Source organism: Sturnira hondurensis, unplaced genomic scaffold, assembly GCF_014824575.4.
Source record: "Sturnira hondurensis isolate 20B ecotype Veracruz unplaced genomic scaffold, ASM1482457v3 Scaffold0014854, whole genome shotgun sequence".
NCBI classification, from domain to species: domain Eukaryota; kingdom Metazoa; phylum Chordata; class Mammalia; order Chiroptera; family Phyllostomidae; genus Sturnira; species Sturnira hondurensis.
The window spans coordinates 9,627,125-9,650,545 of NW_028087485.1; the positions used below are offsets into that span (position 1 = coordinate 9,627,125).

Genomic DNA, 23,421 nt, shown 5'->3' on the forward strand with positions numbered 1-23,421 from the left:
GGTGACAACCAGGACTGGAAAGGGGTCGAACTTGAGTTTTTAACGTCTGCGGCGGAGACCCCCCTCTCCGCTTCCTCCATCCAGGGGAGCGCGTTCTCTTTCCTGGGGGAGGGAGCCCTGCGTGGTGGCAGCTTCGCGGGGTGGGGCGGGGAGGGGGTGCACCTGCAGGGCCTTGGCCTGACAGGTGCCAGGGCTCGCTCAGAGTTTGCGAAGCGGGTGGAGTCAAGGAGAGAGGCGGAGCCAGCCCTCTCTGGCGGCTCGGTTGGGCGGGGCGGGCCGGTAGGCTGGCGCTGTCAGCTGGGGTCTGACAGCTGGGGTTGGAGAAGGGCAGGCTGGGCTAGGCAAAGGCCTGAGTGTGGGCGGGGTGTCGTTGGTGGAGGGTGCGGGGAGGACGGTCCCTAGGAGTTAGAGCTCTGTGTGTACAGATGGGGGGTGGGCGGATTGGAGCCATCCGTGTTGGCGTGTATGTTGCCTATATTTAGGGGGGTGAGCAGCCATGGGGGGTGGGGTCTGGCCTGGAGGATGTGGGAAGTGTGTATAAGCACGTGACTCTCGCTAATGGCTCCTGTGGGGACCTATCTGTCCACGTGCCTTGGTCTGGGATCAGTGGTGTGGGTGCCCACATGCAATGAATGTGTGAATTGGGGATGGGGGGTCGGTATGATGGCACAGTGTGTGTTTCTGAGTATGGGTTCATACGTTTCATGTGCCCAAATGCTGGCTTATGTGTCTTCTGGGATGTGGAAAGTTGTGTCCCGGTTGTGTGATGTGAGGCTATGTTACTTGTCTGGGTGCACAGATGTTGGATACGTGTGCCAGTGTGTTGGGCTGTGTCTGGTTGTGGGTTGGAGTCTGACCACATGTCTGTGCCCATTTGGGGTGTGCGTGACAGGGGTGAGATGTGTGTGCACAGCCCTGTCAGCTGCGCAGGGGTGTCTCGGGTGTGCCCACCCACTGGTGCAGAAGGCCTTCCCTCCAGGACCAGGGAAGTCGCAGCTGGGAACCAGAGGAGTCGCAAGACCACCTCAAGTGTCACCTGCAGCCAGAGCCCCAGGGGGAGAAGTGGGAAGGGGCTGCACACCTGGGGCTGTGCTCTGTCATAGCCCCTGCCCTGGAGACCCTTGTCTGGGGCCTCAGAGACGTGCTCCCAGGCTCCAGTTCTGGCTGTGTATGACCTTAGGCAAGTTTCATGATCTCTGCTTCCATTTCCTCATTTCCTTTAAAACAAAGACGATGATGGTATCAACCTCACATGCAGCACATAGTGATGACTACAGAAGTTGTAGTTTATCATCCTCATCATTACTTTCTGAAGCCAGGAGACCTTGAGTGAGTCCCTTCTCAATTCTGGGCCTCTGTGTCCCTCTGTAAAGTCAGGGGCTGGGCCAGGTAACCCCATAGGTCCCCCCACTCCCAGTCTCTGGAGCTTGGGTTCAATGCTGCTTCTTAAGCAATGCAGGGCCCCACCCGGGGAATCCACCCCCTCCCCCCCAACCCTGCCTTCTACTCTTAGGACAGGAAAAGAATGGATGGAGGAATTTAATCTGTGTGCTTATGATAATGGCCACTTAGTGTCATGGTTAAAATGCCAGCTCTGGAGCCAGACCGCAAGAGTTTAGAGTTTGGCTTTTGTCCTCTGAGACCTTGGGCAGGTTTCTTACCTCCTCTGTGCCTGTTCCGTTGTCCGTAAATTGGTGATGTTATTCATACACATTGTAATGGTTAATTTCATGTATCAACTTAGCTGGGCCATGGTGCCCAGATATTTGGCCAAGTATTATTCTGAATGTTTCTATGAAGGTGGGTTTAGAATAAGATTAACTTAAAAAAATTTTTTTTACTCCTTACCTGAGGACATCCATTGCTTTTAGAGAGAGAGGAAGGGAGAGAGAATTTAGAGAGGGGGGAGGGGAGGGAGAGAAAGTTTGATGTGAGAGAGAAATATCAGTTGGTTGCCTTCCTCATGCACCCCGCCCAGGATCAGACCCATTGTGCCCTGACCGGAACAATGCCCAATGAACTGAGCCACACCCGGCCGGGGTGAGATCAACTTTTACATCAGTGGACTTTGAATAAAGTAGATTACCTTCTAACCTTCTATAATCCTCTGTGAGGTAGGTTGGCCTCAGTTGAAGGCCTTAATGGAACAAGGACTGAACTCCCCTGAGCAAGAAGTAATGCTGTCAGCAGACTGCCTTTGGACTTGAACTGCATCTCTTCCCTGAATCTTTAGCCTGCCAGTTTACTGCATCAGGTTTTGGGCTCACCATGTCTCCACAATCATGTATATGTATTTCTCCTTCTCTGGAGAACCCAGACTAATACTCATCTCATATGGCTATAATGAAGATTAGATAAACTAATATATATAAGCCTGCTTAGAACACTGCCTGCAACCTGGAAAGCTCTCCCAAAGTGCTAGCTAGCTACTGTTATTATTTAATGAACATTTACTATGTGCCGGCAACTTTACATACATTTCCTCATTTGCTGCTCTGAGCCGTGTTGCATGTGGGTGGGATTCCCGCTTTACACTGGAGAAACTGAAGCTCTGAGAGGATGGCTGGCTGAAGTCTGTGGCAAAGTGAGGATCTGAGTCCACGTTTAGGGTTCCACCCTGCTCTGTCATGAAACTCACAAAGTTTCCCAGGGACATTTGCATGGAGACAATGAATGCTGTTCCCTGGCCATCACTTTTCCCATTTTAGTCCCCAAAGCCCTGGCTCCTCCTGGGAAGATCTCTTGGAGGAATCTCTTGTTGAGCACAGAGCCACAACTTGAAGCCAGGCCTGGGGAGGGTGGAGTCGGCTGGAAGAAAGTTCTCAGGCAGCATACAGACAGCCTCGGGACAGGGCAGGACCAGTGACCTTGGAAATGCCGGCCTCAATGTCTCCATCTTGCATCTTCCCCTCGCCACCAGCCTCCCTGTTGCTGGAGCCCAACATCCAGCAGTCACCTTTGACCCCTCCCTTTCTCTCCTCCAGATCCACCCACTTCTCCCACCTCCTCCCCGCCACCTACCCCCTCCCCCCCCCCCCAGGATGGTTCCCCTCATCTTTGTCTAACTTCCCTAGCTCCTCCTGGGCCTCTGCTTCCGCCCTTACACTTTTGTCTACCTCCCAGTTAGAGTGAGCACTTCAAACTCGTAGCAAATAATGAGCTTTTCTGCTTAAATCTCCCCCAAAGGCCTTCCCAGCCCAACCAGACTAAACTCTTTATCCCAGCCTCAGAGCGCTGTGTGCTTTGGCCCCTACCTGTCATCCTGCCCTGGGCTCCTACCCTCCCCTCCTCCCCCACCCATTCCCACTCCAAGTCTCTCTGCTGGGCCACACCTTAAGCACTTCACATTCATTCTCTCCACATAGTCTTTGCACTCAGGTTCCCTCTGCCTGGAATTCTGTTCCCACCTGGCTGGCTCTTTGAGATTTCTGCTTAATTGTTGCCTCAGAGCCGCTGCCCCCATCTTCCACCATCTAACTGCCCCCTCAACTCACTTTACTTCTTCTGTGCCCATCACTGACCACACTCTCATCTCTTGAATTTTCCTTATGATCTGTCCCACCACCTTGAGAGGGAAGACCTTGCTGCAGGCCTCACACCAGTAGCAACCGCCCCCTCCCGCCTTGTGCTTGTTGAATGGATGGGGGGATGGAAGAATGCATGCGGCCTGCAGGTCAGGGAGGAAAGGTCACTGTGCCCTCACATCGGGATGTTCCTGGGAAGAGGAAGAGGTTTTCTGGTTGGGGCAGAAGGTCTGAGTGTGGCTTCTTCTTAGGAGACCAGAAACTTCAGCTGATCTGGTTGAGCACCAGCTGCCTGCCAGGCACTGTGCCAGGTGTTGAGGTGACAGGAATGTGTCTTTCTGCCTTTGAGGAGCTTGCAGTCTGCTATGGGCGATGAACTGCATTTACAGGAATGTATATTAGACAGAGGTTGCAACACAATTATTGGAGGAAGAGAGCGGTCCAGGCCAAGGGCACAGTGAGTGCAAAGGCCCTGGAGAGGGAGCTCACTGGCCTGCTTGGGGCAGGGCACAGGGGCTTGAGGCTGGGGTAGAAAAGAGGCGGGGAGAGCAAGGTGGCAGGAGGTGAGAGCAGAGGTGAATCATTTAGGGCCTTGCGGGCCACTTTAAGGATTTTCGACTTCCACCGTGAGTGGAGAGCCACCCAAGGGCCCCCAAAAGAAGGGGACATGGTCTGACTTAGATCTCAGAAGCATTTTTTCTGACTGGTGAATGGAGAGCAAGACAAGGCACAGAGACAGATGAGAGTTGAGGACGCCAGCAGCAGTGGGGGTGGGCTGTGAGGGGGAGTGTAGCTGGGCACTGGGAGGAGTCAGACGCCTCTGCTTCCATTCTCAGTCCCACATGGTGCTGGTCATGTGGCCCTGGACAGATCCCGTCACCTGGGCTCTGCTACCTCACCTGCAGGAGCTGTATATGTATTAGGAGCTCTCTTGCAAGGATTTGATTCACATGACTGGGTGGGACTGGCTAGGCAAGGCTGAAATTCAGAGGCAGGCTGGGGTGTGGTCAGTGGTGAAATTTCTTCTTCAGGGAAGCCTTTGCTCTGCTCAGCTGATGGACTCAGCCCTCCTGCCTCCCCTCCCCTAATACCTAGATAACCTCACTGAAGGTACACTAATTAGGGACTTGATCACACCTGCAAAGTAGCTTCCCCAGCAACACCTGGTTAGTGTGTGGCTGAATCGCTGGGGACGGCAGCCCAGCCATGTCGATGCATAAAATGAAGTTATCAGAGCTGGTAGTTGCAGGAAGGTGCAGAGGGCTCAGGGAGGTCATGCTACTAGAGGGCTCTGTGCCTGGCAGTGGGAAGGGCCCGTTGCCCTGACTGGCTTCCCCAGAGGGAGCGCTGCCCCAGGAGCCCCAGAACAGGGGCTTCTCTGCAGACCTGAAAAGATGGAATGGTGCTCTCTGTTCTAGGAAGCAGTCTTCTCCAGGGCCCAGGGCTGGGGAGTTCTGAGTTGTGCCACTAGTGGGCGCAGGAGGCCACGGAATCCCGCGGAACCGGCCTGGCACTGGGATAGCTGCCCTGCGGGTGCAGGGGCTGGTGCTGCATCCCACCCTGGAGTTCTGCGGAGCTGCCCCTGGTTTACATGCAAATGGGGTTGCTCAAGAGTGTTGCGAGTTCGTTCGTTCTCTTGGGCAAGTGCTGATGTTTCTCATGAAATCCTGTTTACTTTATTTTCCTTGGAAAATTTGGTGAGCTCGGGCCCGCTTCCATTTTAGTGATCATAACTCTTGCGTTGTTATTACTGGGCAGAGTTAATGACATCAGCATTACTGTAGTTATGTCAAGGAGAAGCACGTTTTGCCTGTAGGTGAGAGTTGAGATTTTGGCATCAGACCAATGGGGCTCCAACCCCTTCTCTGCCATGTGTTTGCTCTGTGACTGGCAACTTGACCTCTGACCTTCATGCCCCCATGTGGAAAATGGGGGCAGAAATTGTGCTTGCCTCGAGGAAATGTAAGGATTGAATTAACAGAGGGCCTGGCCTGGAGCAAGCTCCCAGGAATAGTAGTTGCCATTGTCCTTTTAATTACCGCCGGGCTCTGAAAGGAGGGGAGAACTGGGCCTTACCTCTGATGTGATCTCTGATGTGAGAGTGGAAACACCTACTTGGTGTTTATTTCCATTCTGGGAGCCCTGGGCCTGGCCCCAGAGGAGATGTGGCCTAGACTCAGCCGTCAAGGCTTTTTGTAGAATTAAGAACACGGACTCGGGAGCCAGAACACCTGGTTTCATGCCAGCTGAGTGACCTTTGGCAAGCCCTTACTTAACCTGCTTGTGCCTCAGTTGCCTTGTCTGTGAAATGAGGTGACAGGAGCACTTTGTCAGGCTGTTTGAGGCTGGAATACGAGTTAACACACAGGAAATGTTAACACCAGCCCTGTGCCCACCACAGCAAACACTCTCGGAGGGCTTAGCTACTTTTATTATGAACAGGAGGCAGCCCCCTGGGTGACCAGCTCTCAACCAGGAGAGACCCCTGGCTGTGGCATTTGCCCTCCTCAGTCAGACGGGGGTGGGGGGGTGGCAAGGTGCGCACCATCTCACAATGGCCAGTAAGCCTCCCAGCAACCCAGGCAGGGGGTCTCATCCCCTACTTTATAGACCAGGGAAGGAAGGTTAAAGGACCTGCCAAGGTCACCTAGCCAAGTAGGTGGGGGATTCAAATCCGGTCCTTGTGATCCAACCTCCTCCGGCTGAAGTGGTGTGAGCAGGTGCAGAGGTGTATGGAGGGCCATTGCGCAGCAGGGAAAGCCCCTCCGTCCCACCTCCAGTGCCTCCTCTCCCCCAAGGTGATGCCCCAGTGGGGTGGAGAGCAGAGCCAGTTCTCTTGGCCCCAGGCCTGCTCTGCTCACCAGCCACAGAGGGCGATGGACAGAGACAAAGCAGCCGGCAGCAGCCTTCCCTCCCCTCCAGAGTGCTGGGTTCCCTGCGGCTTTCATTCCTTTTAAGCCTTGCTGGTCTCTGGCCTCTTGGAGCTCATAGCTCAGCTCAGAAAGTAGGGCATTGTCAGGGCTTCATTAACGAATACAAGGCAGGATGAGCCATGGCCGGTAGCTCAGTTGGTTAGAGCGTTTTTCGCTTATGCCAAGGTTGCAGGTTCCATTCCTGGTCAAGGCACATGCAAGAACCAACCCGTGAATGCATAAATAACTAGAACAACAAATGATATTTCTCTCTCTTTACTTATCTCTTTATATCTCTCTCTCAAAATCAATAAATTAAAAAAAAATACAAGGCAGGATGGGTTATGATCTTCAGGCTGTGGGAGTCATATAAAAGGGGGGCTGGCCAAGAGGCAAGAGGCCAAAGGCGTGTTCTGGAGGATGGAAGAGACTGAGGTGAGCAGAGAGTTGGGCAGGTTCCTCTGGCCGGGAGGCTGGTTGTGAGCAGGTACTTGGAGGCTGGGCTGAGTCTGAGAAGTTGAGGGAAAGAGAGGTGTCCAACCCGGTAGGAGAGAGGGGCAGGGAAGGGGAGGCAGGAGATGAGTCTGGAAAGGAAGCCTTGGAGAGTGCACCAGCAAGACTTTTTTCAACACCATTTCCAAGGCTTTCTTATCTGCCCAAGCCACCCATCCCCACTGCGGAAGGCCCAGGCTGCTTAGCAAAAAAGGCCAGGATACTCCTGGCCCCGTCCAACAGCCAGCTCCCAGAGCGGATGTGTCTTATTGAAGGCATCGTCCTTGGCACACCACACCCAGGCTGGTGTTTTAGAATAATTTTTAATTTTCGTGGCTCCAGGTCCTCGGCCTGATGTCACCCCTGGAGTTCAAAGCCTACTAATTGGAAATGAAAGGAGGCTGACTGATTGGGCAGCCCCACTGCCAGCCCACGTGGCGGTGACTCGATGGAGAACGGGAGCGTGCTGCCCACGTGTGCATGTCTGTAGCATGACTCCCACGGCCGCTCCGCCGGCCTAGACATGTGAAGCAGTGGTGGGCGGGCGGAGGGCAGCTCCCAGGGCAGAGGCAGCTGGCTGGGGGCCTTCGTTCTCCCAGCCCGGCCTGGTTCCTCTCTGTCCCAGTTTCTCCTGCAGGGAGAATGGCAGGCGGTCTGGGAGGGAGCAGCGTGTGCAGAGCCTGGAGGGGGCTTCGGGTCCGGGGCACACGTGGACATGCAGGCTCTTGGGCCCAGTCCAGACCTGCGGAATCGGCATCACTGGGGGGTAGTGCCAGGAAATAGCGTTTCGACAGGCACCAACCCGGGCATTCTGAGATCAAACCAGGGTTGGATTTTTGATGGGTCATCCCTATGGGGTGGTGGTGGTGTTCAGGGAAGACAGGCAGTGAGGCAGCAGGAGGAGCAGAGTCCCGGTGATGGACAGCAACTAGACAGGGCTGTTCCCACCAGATGCATTCGGTTGTCTCCCAAGTGGGGGGCCTGCCAAAAGACAGAGAATACTGGCCCAGCATTGGGGGCCCCGGAGAACGGCCATCGAAGGAGCCTACCCAGCCACAGGCCTCCCTTCCGCCTCGTCAGGAGGGGTTGACAAGATTCCATCTGCCTTTTATTTCCATAAGATTTTCTTCCTGGGGGAGGAGACACCCACACTGCGGCCCAGCAAAGACGTCCTTCCCACCGTGGCCCTCAGCCAGAAGAATAACTTGTTTCTCACTTCGGCTTTTGGTTTACAGACATGTGACAAGGGAGGCAACATTTCCAGTAATGACAAAGCCAATGGAAAAACAAGGATTGGGGGGAATGTGCATTACTTATTGTTTTAGCACCTTTTTCTGATCTAAAGTTACTTTGTTTAGAAATAGAAATGTAGCGTGTGTAACTCAGTTGGCTCGTGGCGTTTTTATAATTGGTCACTTTTGAAATGTGAAGGCAAAGAAAAATTTTCCAAAGTTTCAGTAAAACGTAGATGTTTGCAGGGAAAAGAGTGGTTTTCCCCGACTCTTCCTGCTTTGCCCCCTGGATCTCGCCGCTGCCACGTGTGACCCCAGCAGCTGGTGCAAAGATGTGTTTCGTTAACGTTAGACCTGGCGTCTCACCCCGAGAACACTGGGCCCTGTCAGAGTTCTTTCTCTCCCCTGTGCCCGGAAGACAGAGACGCCACCTCTGTGTTCCTCCCCCGAAGTTGCTCCTGGCTCCTGGGTGTGGTGTCACAGGAGAAGCCCCCGCAGGTGTCTGGGGGCTGCCTTTCCCATGATCCCAGGTCTCCCCAGCTCGGCCAAGGAGCGTCTTAGGCTCTGGAGTGTTGGATCCGGGTCAGGGTTGGATGCGTAACTGTACCTGGCAGGAGGGTGAGGTCCTTGTAAAGCGATGGTGAGGACAGGCGAGTGCCAGGAGGCCAAACCAAGACTCTCTTTGTACATTGGCAACGGCCCCCCAAGGACACCTTGCACATTTTAACGCCCCTTGACCCAGCTCTGTCTTCTGGTCTGTCCGCCCCCCGCCACGCCCCCTCCTCCCCGGAGCCTAATGACTCCAAGAGCACCTCCATTGGCTGTCACACGTACTCCATCACAGGGCTGTGAGTAAGAGGGCCCTGTCCCCGGCGTCTCCGTGACCTCAGTTGCTGTCCCTGCTCTACGCCCACGACTCGGTCCACACTAGGAGCTGCTCTCCTGGAGGCGGGAGGGCCGAGTTGATAGGACGCCAGTTTCTGAAGGGACCCTGGTACTAGACTTCCCTGCTAGGGTCAGATGGTTTCTGCCAGACGGACCGCTGACCTCGCCGCTCTGTCGTGGCCATTGTATAAATCTGTCCCCTCAACGTCTGAGCACTTTCTCTTCACCAGGCCCTGCAGTGGGAGCTCGGGGACACGGGATGGATGCAGTGAGGTCCTTGTCCTCGGGACTCTCAATCAGGCCCGGGAGGTAGGAGAGGGAACAGCAGTTATGGTACACGGTGCCCAGGCGCCGTGATGGGGGTGGGGCAGAGTGAGAGAGGGTGTTGAGTGAGGCTTGCACCGCTGGGTCTCTGAGGTTAAGTGAGTCATCCCGGAGGAGAGAGAGAGCAGCGTGCAGAGGGCAACTGGTCACTCTTGGTGTTGGCTGACCGAGCGTGCCACGTCCCCTCAACTGGGCTGAGGCCCGTCCTCTACTCCCCAGAGCTCTGGGCCATGGTGCTGTTTCAGAGATACCATCACAGAAGGCCATTCCTTCACTACCGTGGTTGAAGCTCTAAAAGCTCTAAGTATAAAGTGAATATACATGCCTGGGTCAGAAGGAACTTGCCCCAAGGCCCTCTCCTTGTTATTAGGAGGACTCCTTCCAGAGGTGTCCTGGGGGTCCTGGCCTATGAAAGGCGCACCTGTCCTGATTTAATGGCTGCAGCACCTTGGGCCCCTGGCCAGATGCCTGGCACCTGGAGGTGCTCAGTGTCTAGTACCTGGTCTCCGTGAAGAAGGGATCTCCAGCCAGTGGGTCCCTCCAGGGGTTGATGATGGACCAGAAGTAGCACAGAAAGAACAGCCCTTTCATATCACAGGTGAAGACCAGGGGGACCCAGAGATGAAGCCCCACCCTTCCCACTTGGGAGGCAGCTGGGACAGGGCCCTCTGAGCACTGGGTCTTCTTTGCAGCTCCTCTCCAGGTGGAAGCTCTGCATTAGGTAGAGGCCCGAGCATGTGCCAAAGGGTTAACTCTGTGTTCTCCAGGGAGCTCACACACTCCTGACCCTCCCTGTCCTTCAGGCCCTCCCAGCTGCGGCCTTCTGGGCATAGCTCCGTCACGTGAGAGCCAGATGTGGGGATTTCCCAAGCATTGGGGTGTGCGTGTGTGTGTGCGTGCACACATGCGCCCACACTGCTGTGTTTACGTGGCATCTGAGGGCGCTGGGGATTGGTCCTGGCCCACACTGAGCAGGGGCAGGATGGGGGCAAGGAGAGGCCCTGGGGCGCCCGGCACACGCTGAGCCCTGCTGCCACCAGACGCTATCGATAAGCCAGTTGTTCCTGCTTAGACTCCCATTTCCTGCTACATCCATCTTGCCACAGGCCATACTGGTCATGGGTAATCTTTTTTCAGTCTCTTTGAAGGCTTTATAGCAGACACTGGAAGCCAGCAGTCTTCTGGGGGTGTTCTACTGGGCTCGGGGGCCTGACCGTGAGCCACTGGCCTGCATGAGCTAGGCTCAGGCTCTACCCCAGCCTGTATGTGGCTTAACAGGCAAAACCAGGACCCAAGAGAGTGCAGGGCCCTGGTGTGAAGAATACCCAGGGTCGCCCCTAGTGGGGTAAGTGGGCCTCAGTCTGCACGTGAAGCCAGTGGGACTGAGTGCAGTGCGTGTGCATCCTGCCATTAGCCACTGAGGGTTTACCAGGCGCCCCCTCCTGTGCTCAGGTGCCGTGAGGGTGCTGACAGCGTTCAGACTGCGAAGGAACTTAAGATCTGGCTGGAGAGACTCATAACAGATTTTGATTAAGCACCTACTATGTGCTAGACACTTGCTAGGACTATAGTCCTAACCAAACATTCTAGAGGCAGTTGGCACAGTCCGTGAACATTACAGAAATCCTTCCCAGGGCAAGAGGAGGAAAGCTCTTGAAAAGGGGGCCGTCCTCCACTCTGCCCCTCATTCCCACCCCCGGCAGGGTTCAGTCGATGGCAGTGCCCATCCCGATGTCCGCTGAAGCATTGTGTGCCCTGCCCCCAAGTCAGGCCCAGTTACAGATGCGAGGCCCGCAGGACACAGCCCTGCCGCACCCCCCACCCCACCGCAGCCGCTCTGCCCGGCCTTGGCATGCCCTCCGGTCTGTCCAGCAGCCTCAAGTGGCAGCCCCCGCAATGCCAGGAAGGGGGGAGAGGGAGGCACGTTGATTCCCCAAACCTACATGGCTCCCGGTGCAGACGGGAACACCTGGGAAAGTGTCTGTGACTGTGCGTGTCTGTGCCCTGTCTCCAGAGTTTGGAGACAGACGGGGGAGAGTCCATGGGTCATAGCAGGGTCCCCAAGCTGTGCACGTGATAGATGCACATTAAATAGTTAGCAGTTGATGTATTGATAATCTGATAGCAAGAGCCCAGTCTTGAGAACATGAGACATTCCTCCCGCTCTGGCCCTGTGCTGACGTGCTAGGTCCTGAGTCCATCGCTGTTGACTCCATCACTCTCTCACAGCTCTCGTGGAGACAGCCAGGGAGGGGAACAGACTGCAGAGCTGGGGGCCAGGAGACAGCTGCTCTCACTCCATCCTGCTTCACTGGCCCGTTTCTGCTGCTGCCTCGTCCCCACAGCTATGGGCTTTGGCTAGGGGATATCCCAGTGAGTGGGGGAGGACCACCAAGGCAGACCACTCCAGGGAAGGAAGTGGCTGGGATCCTGGAACTCTGAACAGAGTTGAGTTTGTCTCGTCTTTGCATACCAACGCCCCAGCATGGGGAGAGGGGAGAACCTGAGAACTGAGGGGGAGGCTGCAACCCCAGGGGCTGCTGCAGGGTCAGGCAGCAGCTGCTGGGAGTGGAGGAGGCTCAGAACCCCGCAGCCTCCCTATTCAGCACCCTTCTGTCCACCACCCGCGCCGCCTTGGATTAACCACAGCACCTGTCCTTGACCAGGGAGCTTCGGGTCGTTTCAGCTGGCCAAGGGAGGACAGCAGAACTGCCCACCACCCCCTGCTGGTGTAGACCCCTCCAGGCAGCTGCACAACCCCCCAGGCTTCCTTGGCCACTCTGCCTACCCCACTGAGGCGGGCTCGTCTCTGCTGGCCCCGGCCCTCAGGGACTGTGCAGTGGCTCCAGGCCCAGCTCAGCCCCGCCCCCACCCCACCCCACCCCACCCCACCTGAGTGAGGGAAACTGACTGTTCCCTGACTGAGTAGCCAAGTGGCCAGAGGGTCAGCGGTGCATTCCTACCCCGGGTTGGGCTGCCCCCACGTGGACTCTGGATTCTGGGAAAGGCCGCTCCTGGGGAAGGAGGCAGGCCCCTTCTCACTGAGAACAAAACAAGTAGGAATATGGCTGCATTTACAAAGAGAAGCCCAGCAGAAATAAATGACCCTCCTTTGGCCAATGGCCAGGGGGCATCCAGAGACCGTAGTTCCCTGTTTTAGGCCCCTTTGTTCCCAGTTCCTGGCCAGCCTGCCTGGGCTCAAGCCTGGCCCATCTCTTCCTTGCCGTGGGGCCTTGAGAACAACCTTAACTTTCCTGGATCCCACTTTCCACATCCGTAAAACGCAGAAGGCTGTAAGGGTTAAATTAGATAGGACTCACTAAATGTTTGGTGTAATGCCCAGCATGAATGTTAAGAAAGTGGGAACTGGTATCATTGTTCAAGCCCGAGCCCTGCCACTCGCCTGCTGTGTGATCTTAGGCAAATTTCTCCCCCTCTCTGGTCCTGAGTCCCCACGTGCTTCCTCCAGCCTTTGGGTTACCACCAAGAAGCCAGAGGTGTTGGGGAAGGAGGAGACATAGAAACAAACAATGGCCCGTCTTCCTACTTAGGAATGCCTTGTGTCTTTAAGGTGATGCACACCAGACATTTCAACCTCACTGCATTTCTTCTTCAGTACTTCCGTCTATTTGGCTCAGAATTCTGTGACCAACTATGTTATTTATGGGTCCTTTTATTCATAAATTACTAAAGATTTCCAGTGGGGGATATAAGACCATTAAACCAAGTGACAGTGGGACCCCACATTACCCCCCACCCAGAAGCAAGTCCTGCCTAGGAGGCAGGGCCAGGGCTCTGAGCTGCTGCTGTCGAGGTATTGACCCCTCACCCTCCAGTGCAAGGCCATGGTTGTTTCCCGCCCTAAGTATTCAGGACAGGCTGGAGGCTGCGGCTCAGCCTGGAGGAAGCAGCGTCGCATTGCTGGTGCGAGCCCCAGCTCCCGCACTTCCAGACTTCCACCCTTCCACCCATGCGACTTTGACTGCAAGTCCTGTCAGACAGCTGCTCACTGGCTTCCTTAGCTATCTTAGCCCGGGCCATCCGTTCCCTGGGTGGCATTCTATCATTTTCCCTGTTCCGTCTCTTGTCCTGCTGCTCTGAGCAAGATGACCTGTTTCAGGCCCCTGAAGTGACACATCGTGCCAGCCAGACTCCCGGACATTTAGCCTTGCGGTGCTGCCGTGAAGGTCTGAGCTGCTGTGGGCCTGCGGCAGCGCAGCACCTTCACCGGCAGCATGTCTGCCCTTTGGGCGTCTCTGGGCCACGCAGGAAGAAGAAGAGTTATCTTGGGCTACACATTAAATATACAAACACAAATGAAAACTGATGAGCAAAGAAAAAGGTTTTAAGTAAATTTATGATTTTGTGTTGGGCCGTATTCATAGCCATCCTGGGCCACATGCGGGCCATGGGCTGCAGGCTGGACACCCCTGGACGGCAGGGCATGTCCTCAGTGGGGGAGGAGCTCCTCCTGTCACTACCTTTAAACCACAGGCCAGCAGCTGTCAGCCCTAATTCGTCGATGGCCTGACAGCGGTGGCAGAGTTTCCTGGTGGCCTAGTCAAAAAGGAAAAGAAACACGTGGATTCTATGGGAAACCTAAGAACAGCCCTGTGCAAAGCTGAGCTGTACAAGAGAAAAGACTGGACTATAGCAGATTTTCAGAAACCAGTTCAAGGCCATAGTGAGGTAAAAACAAAAGGATTCCCAAAGAGGGAAGGGTCTGGAGTGCTCAGAAGAATGGAGGCGTGTGGACAAGATGGGGGTGAGGGTGTGTTCATTCCATTCGGGGCCCCTGGCAGGGTCTCTGCTTCCCCTCCCCTCCCTGGAGTCCAGGGCAGGGGCCGTGCGTAGATAAGGAGGGTGACCCTGCCCTGGTCCCCGGAGCCCTTGGTTTGCTTTCATTCTCCGAGGACTTTGTGCTGTTGGCTGTTCTCACTCCCGTCTCTCCCACCTGGGCCTGCAGCCCACTCTGGATTTATTAGTTTGGATGGATGGAACTAGCGTTACACTAGGGAGGGAAGGATTCCTGGACACATGGTTTGAGACTAGATTTGGGTTAATGGAACTGCGTTCTCGCTGCTCTGGAGTTACTGAAAGATGAAAGAAACTTTATAATGGACTAATAAGAGTCTTAACTATGCAGGTGGGGGGTTGTTTTTGTTTGTTTTTAAATGAGCTGCTTGGGTGCATGTGCATTTGGGGGAAGTGGCCTGAGCGTCATGGGCACCTACCTGTAGTACTGTGCTCTGACTTCCTACAATCACCTGGACCTGGCGAGAATCAGGTTCCGCATCTAAGTGTCCTCAGGTCACTGTATTTGGCCAGGACCTTCAAGCACCTGGTTTTCTCTGGGCCTAGGTTCTTGCAGGTCTTGCAAGCCAAGAGGACTGGCTTTGGCAGGGACGTAAGAACTTGGGGGACAGGCAGTGGAGGGACCCTGTCTCCACATCGCCTATCTCCTAGGCACACACTGCCTTAGTCACCAGCTCTGCCCCTGTCATCCACTCCAAAACCTTTCACAGGCATTAGGCCATTTCACTCTTAAAAGAACCCTGCAAAGAAGACAAGGGAGGTGTTTTCATCCTCATGTTACGGAAGGAGGAGCGGCTCAGATGTTTGCTAACCACCCAGAATCTGAGCTAAAAAAGGAAGCACAGGAACCAAGGTTTAAAAAAAAAAATTCTTGCTCCAGTTTTCTGTCCTCTGTCCCTCCTGAATTATTTGCTTTTTTCACTTGAGTTCCCATATATTGAGCGTGTGTTCAAATGGTTTTCCCTGGCAAGGCAGTCTGTTTCTCTGGAAAGATTCTTCTCAGCTGTGAAGCACTTGTACTATGGGGATCAGCAGGTGTGTGCTAGAAGAGTCTAGAACATCAGAGAAGTACCCTGGAGATCCATGGGCCCAAATGCTTGGTCTCACGGGTGTGAGCACGGAATGCCGGAGAAGTCAAGCCGCCTGCCTAGGTTCACATGGCTGGTTCTCAGCAAGATCGGTTGTGCAGCTTCATAGTCTTAGGCCCCTCGATTTCCACCAGGCACGCTGCTCTGGAGGGCCCTTGGTTCTGGCACCAGGGGAGAGGGAGGCAGAGACAACAGAAGGGCAGGAAGCAGTTGGTTCGTGTCAGTCACAGCTGCTCATTTGGCTGCGCCCGCCTCTTGCTCCTTCACCCCATCTCTCTGTCTTTCCATTTTCCCAACCCTGAGCCAGCAACCTCATCTGCCTCCTGGCCGAGGGCTGGGTGTTTTAGGCCAGGGGTCTCTGTTCATTGTAATGAGGCTGAGGGGGTCCCTTCCCACCCTGGGAGACAGCTTGCTCGGGTGGGTTGGAGAGAAGGCACTCCAAAGAGGGAAAACTGGGGGTGGGAACCGTGGAACTGGATTAATTCTGTGGATCCAGGGGACTGGGAAATAAATCATGATTTAAGAAGACTTTCTTTTAAAAAGACAGGCTCATTTCTGGTTTGCTTCCCATTTTCCTTTGGAGCAAGAAGGGAAGGCCTGCTTATGGGGAGTGAAGGGGGTTGGCATGAGCTCAGGCTATGCACTTAGTAGGGGTTCAGTTTGCCGTCCATCCCCACTGTCTGCCCAAATGCCCAAAACCCAAGATCAAAGGGCATCAGACCCTCTGAAATGATTCTTTTTGTTTTTATTGGTTCTAGAGAGAGGGGAAGGGAGGGATAGAGGGAGTGAAACATCGATATGAGAGAGAAACAGCGATCGGTTGCCTCTTGCAGCACCCTGGCTGGGGGCCGAGCCCACAACCCAGGTGTGTGCCCTGACTGGGAATTGAACCTGGGACCTTTCAGTTTGCAAGATGGCACCCAACCAACTGAGCCACACTGGCCAGGGCTCAAAATGATTCTTGAAAAAATTATTCTTGTAGCCAAGACCTTGTGAGCATTTAGTCTTTGTGGGCTAAGGGTCTCCCCTTCTCTTTCCTAGGGTTTTAGGGAGGGTTCTTCTCCCTCTCAGATGGCCATCATCTTGTAGCATAGGAGTTGACGAACCACTAGGCATGCCTAGCCCACCGGATGGTTTTGTAAATAAAGTTTTATTGGCACACCACCCATTCACAGGGTTGAGTAGTCTCCATAGAGACCACGTGGCTCAAAAAGCCTGAAATACTGACTCTCTGGCCCTTTACAGGAAAATTTGTCAACTCCTATTCTAGCAGAACAAGTCTTCCTAGGTTCTCCAGGTCCAAGCCAAATAATTTCCCTTGGCTCACCAAAAGGGGTGCATACTTCCCAGAAGGTTTTCTTCTGAAGAACCCAAACAAAACCCAAAAGGAAGGTGTGCAAAATAGCAAAGCCAGCAGAGATGGAGAGAGATGCGGGTAACCTCTTAGCTTGGTGGGGCCAGATGGGGTCGGGATGGGCCTGGCACAGCCTTGCTGGGGAGCAGCCCATTTGGCCACACCTGGGATAAAACAGCAGGAAGTTACAGCCCCAGCCAGATGTGGCAGCGAGCGATGGAGTCCTGCACTCTGAACTCAGGCCCACTTGGCCAACTCAGCCCAAAGCCTTCAAGGGTCTAGGTGCGTCTAGCTAGTCACAGCCCTGCCGGGCATGGAAGCAGGCCCTGCCTAGCTCCTTCCGCATAAGGAGGCTTCCTGCTGCTAGGCCGGTGGGAGGCTCTGGCCACAGAGTGTTTGTCTCTGGGTGCATTCCCCTGGAATCTCTCTACCCCGCCATTCCAACTGACCTGATGTCTGGGGTCACCTTTGGGGAGCCACCTGACAGGGGCCAGCGTTTTCTTGGTGCATCCGGTATGAGCACCGCCTGGTTCTCATCCTTGCAGCTGTGTGGAATGTGACTGTTGCTTGAACCAAGCTCACGGGAGATGGTGGCCAACAGTCACTGAGCACTGACTGTATACTAGGCACTGTGCCAAGCACTTACCACACACTCTTTTAGTCCTCTCAGCAGCCTTGAAGGTAAATGTCTTGTTTCATCTGGATTTTCACAAGTGGGGGAACAAGTTCAGAGAGGTTGGGTAACTTCCTCAAAGGAGCAGAGCCTGGATTTGGAACCAGACGGTCAGACCCCAGAGATCTTAAATCCAGACAGACTCCAGAGGCCTTGCTAAACCTCTCCACCGGAGGCCCACTGTGCTGTTTACAGTAAGGACTGTGAACTGTGGGAGCCAGCCTGCCGATGGAAGGCAGCTTGCTGAGTAAGGAAGAGTCAGGTGCTTTAAATGGTGGGGGGCAAACCAAGGTGCCCACAAGAGGCAGACACTGTATTAGCTGTGCGGCCTCAGACAGGTTACTCAACCTCTCTAGTTTGTTTTTGTCGTCTGTAAAGTGGAGGGGATACCTTATCGTTGCAGGTTTATTGTGAAAAACAAGTGAGTTACTAGACGTAAGTGCTCAGCACGACGCTCAGTGTGCAGTTAACGCAGTGTAAATGTCTGCTGCTCTTGTAATTACGGTTACTGTCTGTCACTGGGTCAGGGAGTGGTCCTGGCCAGTGCTGTCTGGGCAGTGCAAAGGGTTTGTGTCTCAGCTTGCGTCTCAGTGTCTCCTCCCCAGTGTCCCTACTGCAGCCAGCGCTGTGCCCCGTGGGAGGGGGTGAGAAGTTCAGCAGAGAACGCCCCCCCCCCCGGGGGTGTTCCCAGGCCAGGTTCCATTTTTGGCTGTGCCGCTCTGTACTTTCGGGAACTTGGGCTGGTTACTGCCCCGTCTGAACTCGCGTTCCACCCGCTGTGAAATGGGGCCGGGAAGCGCATACCCACATCAAGAGGTTGTCCTGGGGAGTAACAGAGCTGCCCACCAGGAGCAGGCTGTCGGTGTTTATTACATGCTGACCCTCTAGAAATGTTCGCACTGTTGCTTAGGCTAAGAGCTTCCCACCTCATAATGTTACTACATCATCTCTCACAGTCATAGGTTGTTTGAGGTGCTGTGACATCGCTTCTCTCTCTCAGCAAGAAGACAACTTTTAACCTCATTTCTCAGATGAGGAAACTGAGGCCCGGGTCAGACATGACTTCTGAGCCTGGAACAGGGCCCTCACCTCCTCTGGTCACTGAAGGTCCCTGTCCTTCTGGGTTGGAGTTGAGGTGTGAGACTCTGAAATGAGGCATTTTCCCACTCTGCCAGGCAGGGCCTGTCCTTCTTCCTCAGAGTGCGGGGCTGGGGCAAGGGCTAGAGGAGACACCGAGGCCCCGTGGGGTGGTGCCCTAAGCTGGGAGATGGCCTTGGGCTCTCCAACCCTGATGTTGAAAGCGCCAGGTTTCTGCTGCTGAGCCTGCTGCCCTGGTGAGGACCCTTGAAGCCACCAAGCCCTGTGGGGCCAGCCACCCACATGGCCAGAGAGAAGGTCCAGCCTGCCTTCTCCAGGGCAGTAGTAACCCACGGGCCCTGCTCCAAGCAAGGATGTGTGGCTTCTCTGAGCTCCAAAGGACGCCTGTGTTTCGGCAGACACCTCATTATCCCTGTCCTAGCCGGCCCTGTCCCAGCGCCTCTGTAATCACTCCAGCCCACGCCCAGCAGCCCGCCCACAGCCAGGAAATCACTCCCCTCCCCTCCCCCACCTTCCGCTGGCGGCTCTACTGGTGCCCGAAGCCACTCACGCCACTGGCCACTCACCCGGGGAACCTCCTGCCTGCCTAACGGTTCTCTCTCCTCTGATTCTCCTCTCCTGTTGCTGCTTGCTCTCGGGGACTTGGAAGTGTGGCTCTCCAGCTGGGCTGAGTCTCCCAAAAAGGACGTGACAGGTACTGCCCGTGTGCATGTGAGTGCATGTGTGTGAACATGTGCGTCCCAGGCGTCCGTGTGTGGAAGCCGGTGCTGCCGGCCACTTGTCAGCACACCCTCATCCTCTCTGCCTTCCCTTGCTCCTCTGCTGCCTATACTCTCTGCCTGTCTCTTGACCCTTTTTAAAAAGGTCTCAGATCCAGCCCTGGAGCCTTCTGATGGGCAGTGACCACACCGCTCAGTGTGTAAACAAATGCACTCCAGACCCGGAACATGTGGGTTTGAATCCCAGCTCTGCTGTGTCCTGGGCTGTACTGCCTTGGCTGGGGTATTTAGCTGCCCTAGGTGGTCACCGTGCCACCTCATGGGGGGCCTGGCACACAGTGTGTCCCTATCATCCTCTTGGAGAATGAACTCAATTGGCCCCTCCTGTGAAATGGGCCACAAGCATTGTTAATCTCCCTCCAGGCAGGCGGTGACCTCAAGGCAGAGTGCAGAAGCCTGGGTCCCAGGGGGTCTGCACTGGAGTGCTGCAGGGGGCTGCAGCAGGGCGTAGGGAGTCCTGAGACTGTGCTGGAGGCCACCACCCCCATGTCCCAGGTGCGCAGAGCGAGGAGCTGCCTCTGGCTTCAGGGGGCTTCCCAGACCCAGGGTAGGCCCCAGAGACATGGGCCTATGCCCTATGTCTCTATGGGCAGAGCTGGGCCGTGGGTCAGGGTCTTGCCTTTAGTCTGTGAACTTCCTGGACAATTGCAGAAAAACCTGGACAGCAGGGTTCTCAGCTGCTACAGGGAGATCGTGGCAGGCAGATGATAGGATTTCCAGGAGCCCCTCCATTTGTTTTTTTTCTTCTTTTTTTTTTAAAGATTTTTATCTATTTATTTTTAGAGAAGGGGAAGGAGGGAGAAAGTGGGAGAGAAACATCACTGTGTGGTTGCCTCTTGTGCACCCCCTAATGGGGACCTGGTCCACAACCCAGGCATGTGCCCTGACTGGGAATCGAACTGGTGACCCTTTGGTTTGCAGGCCAGTGCTCAATCCACTGAGCCACACCAGCCAGGATGAGCCCCTCCATTTCTGAGAGTGCTACCTGACCCCCCTCCCCCATTTCCCCAGCCCAAACCTGAAAGCAGGGGTCCAGCCTTGGAGATTGGGGAACAAGGCAAAAGGGTCAGAGGTCAGAGGGAGCTGGGCCTGCCCCGGGGAGCAGAGCCCCAGGCTGAGCCCCTCCCAACCACAGCCATGGGCAGGGACTAGGAGATGAGCATTCTGAGGGGGGGCAGGGCAGGAGGCAGCAGTCAGGAAGACAGACCCCTTGCCTGACCCCCAGCCCTAGCAGTCCTCCTTCTGGTGTTGCCTCTGAGGAGGGCCTGGGCCTGAGCTAATAGCTGGGCTCCTGTCCCTTTTTCCCCTCTCCTCGAGCCAGTGAGCCAGAGCCCACTTGGCCCACAACAATACATTTTATTCACCAAACGTATAGCCTGGCTGTCCAAAGACTTGTGGAGAAGCCGGCAGGCTGAGTCTGGCCTGGGAGGAACCAGTTGTGAGGGATAGAGGGACCTTGGTGGGATGCCCAGAGTTTGGGGGGCAGTCACAGAATGTGGGGGGGGGCATGGGGCAGGGGCCACCTCAGGGTTTGGCTTCTCGGGAAGAACCCAGCTGTTGGGAGCGAGAGGCTGAGGGGAGGCCATAGTGGACCCAAGGGAACCAGCCAGACTAGGAGTCTAGGGTCGGAGTCTTGGGTGAATCACCAGGTCTTTCTGGGCCTTGGTTTCCCCATCTGGGATGTTGGAGTGTTTGATGAGACAGGAAACTCAGAGGTGAGGGCCGATGCTGGGATCCTTGAAGGTGAGGGCCTTCGGGTTGCTTCGCCGGGTACCCCTCCCCCCAGAGCGGGCCTGGGGGCCCTCCAGAGGGCAGGTGCCTGCTGCCTGCCAGGAGGGTCCTGCTCCAGGGACACAACCTCAGCCACCCTCTCCTGGTGCCTGTGGCCCTTGCCTTGCGATGCTTGCTGGTTCGGAGGCTGCAGAGGAACCTAAACCCCTGCTTGCTCCCCGAACTTCCCCTGCTATTTGCTTTGCAAACCCTGATTACAGTTCACACAGAACACTAACCCCATCACCTCATACCATGCTTGGAATGCTGCTGCGAGGTAGGTACTGTCGCTGTTCCCGTTTACAGATGAGGAAGCTAAGACTCGGAGGAGCTCAGTGCTCCCCAGCCCCCAGGGTCCCAGAGCTGGTGGGGCCAGGGCAGGCCTGGACCTCAGACCCTCAGACCCTCAGACTCCATGTGCTTTTGCACCGAGCATCTCAGGCAATTGCTGTGTCCGGTGCCGTGTCCTGTGGCACCTGTTCTCATCAGGGAGACTCTTGTCTGAAGCCTGTGGTCTGGTGGGCAACAGTGCCCCCCAGAGAATTCAGTGAGCACGGGAGCAGGGAGTACGGGTAGAGGATCAGGCAGCTCCAGGAGAGCAGAGACAGGTGGGGGACGTGGGGGTTGGTAGAGAGGAAGGCCTGCTGGGAGGGGGAACGGCTACAGCAAAGGCTTGGAGGGAAACACCTGCGAGGTCAGTGTGGCTGGCTCAGGGCAATGCCCGAGGCATACTCGGGGAATGACGGACGTTGCCTGGAATAGGAAGGTGGTGTGACAGGGAACTTGTGGAGTTCAGATTGTCAAGAAAAACTGAACTTGAATTTGGCCCTTATTCTACAGGCCACAGGGAGCCACTGAAGGTGTTGGAGCAGGGGACTGACTTGGCAAAAGCCTCATTTAGAAGTTTAAGTTGGCAGCCAAGACTGGGCAGGAGCCAGGGATCCATCCAGGTGGTAGCTGCAGGTGTGCAGCAAGGGTGGGCAGAGCCCAGGAGCTGCCGGAGCCCCTGCAGAGCCAGGGGCTCTGAGGAAGGCACCAGGGCCCATCCTGGATGAGACTCTTACAAAGCCCCCTTCCACCCCGGGAGGAGCTCTCCTCCCCAGAAGGGTCCAGCCCATCTCCAAGCCTCTGCCAAACCCTTTCCATCGGAAGGCAGGAGTCTCCCTCCCCTGCCTCTCCCCCTCCCTGGGGCCAACTCCTTCAGCCCCTAATTTTCCAGGCCTTGGCTGGGAGGGGACCCAGCCTCTGACGGATGACATCACCCACCGGCCCGCCCGCCCACCCGCCGAGTGGTTTCTCATCCAGATACCTGCTCCCAGCTCACACCCACCAGGGCCACCCTGGGCAGGCAACACCCTTAGGGGTGGATGCCAGAGTGAGCAAGCTGGGAGCCTGCATGTGCTGGGGGAGGGGAGGGCAGCCAGGAGGGCGGAGTGTCTGTGTGTCCATCTGTCCATCGCCCAGCCTTTGGAGTCGCCTCCCAGAAGTGCCACCGCCTGTCTTCTGTGCTCTGGAAGAACAATGCTTTAACTTTTCTACCTGCGTCCCGGAGAGCTGGTCTTCAGGCCCAGGCCAATATTCTGAGGGGCTGAGGGGAAGAGTATGTAGATTTTTCCCCTCTTTGAAATCATGTCTCAGATTTCCTTGGCTTGGATTGCAATGAGCCGATGTCTCTCCGCTCCCCAATACCCCTGCCTGTCCTCTCTGGCAGTGTCTGGCCCCTTGCTCCTCTGTGCCTCTGTTTCCCGCCTCCCCTTTCTCAGTTCCGCGGTTTAGTTGTCTGGTTTTCCCACAGTTCAGAAGTGAGGCTCTAGCTGGTTTGTCTGTGTCGGCTCAAAACAAACCCTTAAGTCACTTTATTCATCTGCCTGCCCGTTTATTGGTTTTACAAACAGTGCCAACCATGGGCACCGGGGTCTGGTCAATCAATGTGGCAAGAGTCAACAAGGAACCCACATTCCAGTCTTTCTTAGCACCAACTGTGTGCCAGGTGCCCGGGGGTAGGATAAATCAGGGTCCCTCCTTGGAAACCAGGGATCAGAGGCTCGCTCTGTGGGCCAGGCACAGTGCAGACGTTCAGAGCTCCAGTGTTGGTTGGGCTTGGGTTCAATCCCAGCCATATGACCTTAGGAAAATCCCTTTCTCTCACGAGCCTCAGTCTGCCCATGTATCAAATGGGGCTGAAACAAGATCCACCACAAAGGGTTGTTCGGAGGACCAATCCAGACAGCGTGGTGGTGCGGTCGGCACTTGGTGTAGTGCTGCCCACGAGTGAGCACTGATGAGGCTTGCGGTTCATTTTGGGGGGTAACCCAGGGGCTCCCAGGACTTGGAAGCCGTCTAACCTACTGCTGGGGAACTCCTGTTTGTATCTTGAGCTTTCCTTCCCCATAAAGTGGAAAGGCCGCTCCCGTCCGTGCTGGGTGCACATAGCAAGGGCTCTTGGCCACAGAAGCACCAATGGTCCCCCAGGGG

At 55.5% G+C, this 23,421-nt stretch overlaps 1 protein-coding gene across 5 annotated transcripts in view; it reads left to right on the plus strand.

The window, feature by feature from the left end:
- SH3PXD2A (SH3 and PX domains 2A) overlaps positions 1–23,421 on the plus strand; it is a 225,695-nt gene that overhangs the window by 142,922 nt on the left and 59,352 nt on the right. For 4 of the 5 annotated variants that reach the window (XM_037064009.1, XM_037064012.1, XM_037064011.1 and 1 more), the window contains one exon: positions 19,047–19,091. The exons of the other annotated variant lie outside the window; for it this stretch is intronic. In XM_037064009.1, the coding sequence (XP_036919904.1) occupies positions 19,047–19,091 (45 nt within the window). The remainder of the gene's footprint in view (positions 1–19,046; positions 19,092–23,421) is intronic. 5 annotated transcript variants of the gene reach the window in all.